Raw genomic sequence first — 7,273 nt, 5'->3', positions numbered from 1 at the left:
TTCCAATTCATCAAGGAACATAGAAAACTTCTTGAGGAAAAGTAGTCTGGAGAAATTTGGTTCAGCAGCTCGATTAAACTTCTAGCAGACGTGACAACTGCTCTTCAGCATATTATATTCTAACTCTTTGAAAGAGCAGACACAATTTTATTGGTTTCCTTTTTTTTTGCTTAAGACTTTGATGCACAAGCTTACCAGGCACCTGGGGCATGCTATCATCTGTGCTTACCATTTTAGAATACCGTACAGAAGTCAGTCATGCGTCAATCCAGCTACCTGCCGTTAAGACAGGAGCATCTCTCATGCTGGATGCAGGGAGCGGGAGAAGGACGATTTTGGGCCATTGTGTCGCATGCTGATCTTACCTGAACATCTTGTGCTGTCATCTTTGGCCCCACCCCGGTTTTGGAGGCAGTGGGATCTTGTTAGTACGGGGCCGGGGTTTTTTCCTTTGGTCGATTAAAGGGAATAATTGAAATCATTTTGGCATCTTTGATGGCGGTTTCACCCCTCCCTTTTGGATTTATTATTCTGATTCTAACGTTTTTGCTATGGCCTCAGGGCAAATGTTGGCTGATAGGATCAAGAGGGAATTTGACCCAGGACGGCAACTGGCCAAATGGTTTTTGCTTTCCTTTTAGTGAGGGGTGCTGTGACCACTTCTGGGGCTGGCAAGCCAACCAAGAGGTGGGTAATAGGCATTAAATAGCGACTTCTGCTGCTTCATACCTCATAACTGGTCCTCTTTCCCAACTTATTCTCAACAGGGAGGCTGGGGAGCTCACTGCCAGACTGTTGGCTGTCAATGACACCGGTTTCCCACCCACGCCACACCAAGACCTGAAGTATATGTAATTAAATTTGTAGCCTGATTTGCCCCCACTCTGGTGTGTCCATGTTGTCCTTGCCCTCGCGGTTATTCTCCATTCTTGATGCATATTCACCTTTATGTGAATGTAACTAGTTCTAAAAGGAGAAAGAGATTGCTTTTGAAGACAACTGACTGAACAACTCCATACCAGAAAAAAAATGGAATACCATCGTAGTGCATGAACATGCAAGTTGTTCAAATGTATTACATAGATATTCCCAAAATGTCTTTTAACCTCTGAATTCCAGACAGCACACCTCCCTTTTTTTTCCTTTCAAATATGCAAAGGATGACAAATGTCAGTACTTCATACAACTAGATTTAATAAGTTATTACAGAAAAAAAATTTAAGTCCAAACTACAAAGTTGAAGCAGTTGTAAGCAATAGCAGCATTGAGCTCCATGTTTAGTCACAGTACTGCAGTTCCATACAAAGCATTAGTTTAAGCCAAAAAAGAAAAAGAAAAAAAAAGGTAAAAGCCTTTAGGGTTACTAGCAAAACCAGTCTAAGAGAACATGTAGTAAAAGATATGGAACATTTAAAATTAGTTAGTTGAAAAAACAAGTACAGAGATCTTATAGCTGTGAACACTCTAAAAGTTATGTCCATTATCTTGACAGCAAAATTACAAATACCTAATACTTTATACCCCAACAGAACCACATCCAGAAAAAAAAAACACAGCAGAAATTATTATCCCATATTAGCACCCTGAATATCTATTTGTTGCTAAAAGTTATAATTGGGTAAATTTAAAATGTGCAGAATGACATAACATAGCTCCTGATCCGTTATTCATTTGGGGTATAGAGCAAATCAACAGCATGGATATAAAATACTCTGTGGTAAGACGGAAACACGACGACAGCAGAGATTCAGAAGAAAAGTTTTCTGGTTAAAAAAAAGGCTAAGCCAACATCATACAAACTGGTGTAAAAAGCAACTACATACAAGCCAGGTTTAACAAAAAGACGTTTTTATTTTATTTTTTTTACAAATCTGTGACTAATCTTTCAGTCATACCTTGCAAGTAGAGATGTCACAATACTGAAATATTAACATGGGGTATTTCCCCAGTAAAGCACTATTTTTTTTGTCCACTATCCTAACGAATATAATGGAATTAGCAAAGTTATTTTGCTAACTGCATATTTGTAATACATTTTTTTAGCCACTGCCTTCCCAAGAAGGCAAGTGTGGAGGCAGAAATCTAAGCACGTTACTGTACCACTTTGCAGGAATTCCAAAAGTTTCTTCTTCACTTTTACTAAGTGTTTATAATGTGTGTACATTCCAATCAGTTGTACCTAAGTGGAGTCTAAATTTTACTGTTTGGTTTTGCCTATACGTTACTTACAAAGAGGACACAATGAGCCTACACTAGACATTTCCACAAGAGGTTGATAAATTGCCTCCTGGAAGTCAGTTTAAAACTAGATCTAAACTGACAACAGATGCATCCAGAGAAGGCCATCGTATTTCTATTTTTGTAAAACCAGTTTGGTTTGTAGGATCTTAAGGGATAGATAACAGTATCTCTAGATTCAGCCCATGAATTCTGTGAGGAAACAGCAAAGAGGGCGGGGGGGGGGGGGTAGCTAGACTAAGATGATGAACTACATAAAGTGAAACAGTGTTTTGATAGCAGCAAAGGGGTGGTGCACCTGCGATGAAAACCGCTAACACAAAGAGGGGAAAATATACAAGAAGCCGGCAAAAAGTGCTCTGATACAGTAATAAGAGTTGCTACACATGCATTATTTAGCACTAACTATGCAGTAAACTACACTGTATTGTAATTGCACAGTAATATTATGCAGATACTATACAACTTCCTCCATTTGTTCTGGGTTACCACTTAAAGAAGTGCATGGAAATGCAGCATGAAGGGGTGCGTTAAATAAATAGCATCATGATACATCACGCTGAAGCTACTTGGGAGAGATTTTTAAGATATTGGTACAAGCCAGGCTTGCAAAGGACAGTTAAGCAGGGAAAGAACTGACCAATCATTAATGCTGTGTAGTCTCCTTTTATTCTTTTGGCAACTGCACCCCACTATCTAGCAGTAGTGCTGACTGTGCCTGATTGGGGTGGGAGGCGGGGGGAGGGAGCCACAAATATAATGCTGAACAGGCAGGGTCATAACCCTGCTCTTTCTATAGATTGGAGTTCATTACAACAGCAATAGTGTTTATCAGCACTGGTGTTGTATAAATCTAGACAGAGAACCGGTACTGTGACATCCCTATTATATTCCTAAATCATTTTGATAAAGGAAAAAGGCTTTTCAAAAATATCACATCATTTTCCTGCTTCATTCTGTAATTTTATTGCCCAATTATTCATTACAGTTGTTCCAATCTTTTTTACATATCCAACCATTTTCACACCATTGTAAACCACATCAGCGAGTTAATACATAAAGCTTTGCATTTCAAAAAACTAGACACTTTAGTAACAATATTACAAAGGTTTTTTTAGCTTCAAAAATAACTGAAAATGAAAAAAATAAACTTTTAAAGAATTAGCATCATAAAATTAATTTATTCCAAGTAAAAATACAAAATAATATTAATGACATTGACCAGATATGAAAGTCTCTCCCAGAAACAACTATATTAATGGTTGAGAAAGCACTCCTTAAAGAAAATCTGAAATAAAAATGAAAAATATGTCAATGTTTAAATTTCTCTTAGCAAAAAATCTTTCTAAAAATAACAATGAAAATTTGTCTCAGTACAAAGGCTACATTACTATTGAAAAAATACCAGCATGAAGAAAAGGTACATATTTGACAGTAGAAAAATGATCTTAGTGAATCACAATGTCTAAAGTTTGCAATGAAAATAAATCTGCAATAAAGATTTATGCCTTTTTTCTTTTCTTTTTTTCTTTTTTTTATACAAACAGTACAAACAGTATTGCACATAACAACAAATAGTCGAGGTTAAGTTGCCTTCAAAAAAAAATATCGACTAGTTCAAGTCTCGCATCAAGAGAAGGCCACACGAGGACCTGTTGTACCCAGGGGCTTCTTAGTCAAGTTGCAGCTCAGAACACCTTAGTTTAAAAAATAACTTCTTTTCTTGAAGGACCCTCTTATAATAATATAACATATTAACAACTTAGGGGGCACATTCATTTACAAAACAAAAAGGGACCATGTTATAATTTAATAAACTAAAAAATTATCTTTAAAAAAATACAAACAGAAGAACTCTCACAATTCTGGTCAGTCGTGCATAATTGCTTGATTATAAATATACAAATTAAGGGGAAAATATTTTTTCACCTCTCTATTCACAACTTCCAGCACCAAATGGAGATTTATTTTTACACCTTTCCTTTATGTCAACCTGGCTGTGTTAATTTTAGTCTTATTATGTATATAACTTCCAGGATGTTTCTCTCTTTTCCCCTCCTTCCTTTTCCAGGGGTTTTTTTTGTACATGAAAGAGGGACATTTCTTCAAAAATGTATTCTTGTTTCACATAATTAGGTAGACTTCTGTAGGTTAGCTATGATCTTCAATATTACAGTTATAAAGCTCTAACTTCTTCATTTTTCAAAAACGCAAATAAGCATGAAAAAAATAAAGTTACCCATCTGTTAAATCATTTTCTCGCAGAATTAAATTAATATATATTTTTTCTGAATAAACTTACTTAGAAAATATTTTCTTTCCTATATTTCAAAATTGAGGTATTGCAAAAGATCATGTCAGTCAGAAAGCATGCCTTTTCTTTTAAAAAAGAATAATCTGCCAACTATTGAAAACTGTCTAGATACAAAAAGTAGTGCATAACAAATCTTGTATAGATGAAAAAAAATAAAAATAAACCCAAACAGAAGAAAGACACCTGGGCTGGAAAAAGCAATATCACAAAAGTGCCCAGAAGAAACCATGAAAGGGATAAGAATGATTTTTTAAACCAGTAAAAAACTATTTTTTTAAACACAGAAAGTTTCTTTCAGAGCCAGTAATTGCAACTAAACAGAGTTAGACATTAACAAGGCCATCACAATACACAAAAACCAGAACATTTAAATTTACTATGCGGTGTCAATATCCAGTCCCCCAGAACGGCAAAAACGGGGGAGAACGAAAGAAAAAACCCAGAAAAATAGTGTACACATTCTCACATTCTCATAGTTAGCACACTGATGTGTGCTTAAGTGTTAGCCTTGCAGCCCCAGAGTACATGCTAAAAAAATGTCCACCGTTATATAGTAGATCTCAATTGTATTCAAGCTTCACAGGATACATCCAGGGTTTCAAGAAATTAACATCACATCCGAGAGGAGACAAGTTAACTTTTATAGGTAGACATTTCTTTAGCACCACTTTTTTCCCTTCACCTGCCATATGATGTGCCTAGTTTATCAGCCTGCTATCTACGTTGGTAGTGTACAAATGCGGTTATGAGCTCTTTGGTTTTCCGGAGAAGGGCTGCAACTACATATATGGTACAAGCATTTACGTGAGATATTGGAACAAAGAGCTCAACTTGTCCTTTTTTTAAAAAATAAGCATGGTTGCCTTTTTTGTGAACCATCAGAAGTGTGTGAATGTTAGACATAGAGGCTTAAACAGTTAAAGTCTGATCACAGTACTAGACAAAATCACTTTACTATACAAAATAAATTGCACAATATATAACAGAGCACCGCAAAGTACTTCGTCTATCATTCACGAATTCATCGTGAGGATATTCTACAACTAGGTTTTTTTAAAAAATATTTGTTGTAATATAGGTTGTACTGCAATGGGTTGATCCTAATTTCAGAAGCATTTACATTTAGTCAGACATGCCTTCCTCCAGTCAGTAATCTATGTGTGCTGTGTACGTGAGCACGTGTTTGTGTGTGTGTGTGTTTTCTTTTCCTTAATTTCTTTTGCCAAGTACTTTGTAGCCTACATAAATTCTTAATTTGTGCATTGTGGGCAGATTTTCATATCAGATATATGTATATAAAATTTTATTACATGCAGCAACCTGATTAAGTAAACATGCAGTCAAAACTATTGACCTTCCTTGGAAGCTTTCTGAAAGCAATTCTGATCTTTCTTCAGCAGTCATCACGGTTTTAAATCACACAATGATCTTTTCAGATTGATACCCTAAGCTTGAATACAGTATTGTGGTATTAGTAATACCATCTTAATAGCAGCAAAAGCTATTGCAGCATACATTTACATAACACTAAAAGACCTAACCAAATAGGAAACCCTCAGCAAAAAAAAAAAGGGGGGGGGAGAGGTTGGAAGGGGGAAAATGTGATCCAGCTTATGAGGTATCATCCTTACCAGTCAAAAGGGAGAGCAACAATAAAGACTTTTTAAAGGGTTGTTCCTACTCTAAGTGACCCAAACTAATGATTGCTGAATATCCATTTGAAGTTTTTGCTACATCTGCAACCTACTCGTGAGTGTTACCTTTGGTAAATCATCTGCTAGGGGCAAGTCTACATTTCTGAAAATAAGTGCATGCTCCAGTCTTAAAATAAAATTATAATCTTAAAAAAAAATTTCATTGCATACACATCAACCCTCTGGAGGCCAATGAGAATGGCAGTTTACTTATCGTCACACGTGACAAGTCTCGTGTAAGAAATTAAGGTACCAAGCAGATGTTTGTGTGAATCAAAGTGCAAAAATCAGTACAGTTACGCTCTGCTAGGCTTATATTATACTGGAGCCAGAGTTCAGTAATGTGACTGTAAATAATAATAATCATAATCATAATAAAAGACCCATCTCTTCATTATAGTCAAGGATGAATGCACAGATTTCCAGAACACTAGAGCCCTGAGGCAGCACTCTGTGTTCCTTAAATTTCATCGGCTCCAGTACTTGCTGCTGGATTTAGGCCTGGGCTTCAGCTCCAACGGAAAGGAACGTGGCGTGGCCGATCCCCTCCCTCCTTCACCAGTGGTTTGTGGAACTCTCGCCCAGCACGAGAGTGAATGCTCGCCCAGCAGTATTCACAGTAATACTGCAAGCAGGTAACGTTGGCACAGAAGAACGGAGCAAATTTTCCACCACAGCGAGTGCCCTGGCATTCATCACACATCTGATCATCAAGCACATATGGCTTCACTTCCACCTGCAAAAGAGGGGGGAAAAGGTACAGAATTAACACAGGAAATGACAGAAAATTCTGTGAGTGGTTTCCACTCACTCAAGAGTTTCCACTCAAGAGTTTCCACAGCTGGAGAGATCCCTATATCAAATAAGCATGCCAGAAGCTTCAAGGCAGAGATGGGCAGTCCCTCGCCATTAGCAGCTCCTGCATTGTATGGAAACGGCAGTTCTGGCTGGTACAACCTGCCATGTTACGATGCTGCAAAGATGTCCAGAAAACCATGTCTACCAAAACATGTTATGGAGCCATAAA

At 37.1% G+C, this 7,273-nt stretch overlaps 1 protein-coding gene across 5 annotated transcripts in view; it reads right to left on the bottom strand.

Annotated features, from left to right (window-relative positions):
* Positions 1 to 1,170: 1,170 nt before the first annotated feature.
* Positions 1,171 to 7,273, bottom strand: part of CPEB3 (cytoplasmic polyadenylation element binding protein 3) — a 90,706-nt gene continuing 84,603 nt past the window's right edge. For all 5 annotated transcript variants that reach the window (XM_048506659.1, XM_048506658.1, XM_048506661.1 and 2 more), the window contains exon 11: positions 1,171 to 6,982. In XM_048506659.1, the coding sequence (XP_048362616.1) occupies positions 6,755 to 6,982 (228 nt within the window). In that variant the 3' untranslated portion in view covers positions 1,171 to 6,754. The remainder of the gene's footprint in view (positions 6,983 to 7,273) is intronic.

This window comes from Sphaerodactylus townsendi, linkage group LG08 (genome assembly GCF_021028975.2).
Source record: "Sphaerodactylus townsendi isolate TG3544 linkage group LG08, MPM_Stown_v2.3, whole genome shotgun sequence".
NCBI classification, from domain to species: domain Eukaryota; kingdom Metazoa; phylum Chordata; class Lepidosauria; order Squamata; family Sphaerodactylidae; genus Sphaerodactylus; species Sphaerodactylus townsendi.
The sequence above is the reverse complement of the archived record's forward strand: the minus strand, read 5'-3'. Positions and strand labels throughout refer to the sequence as shown.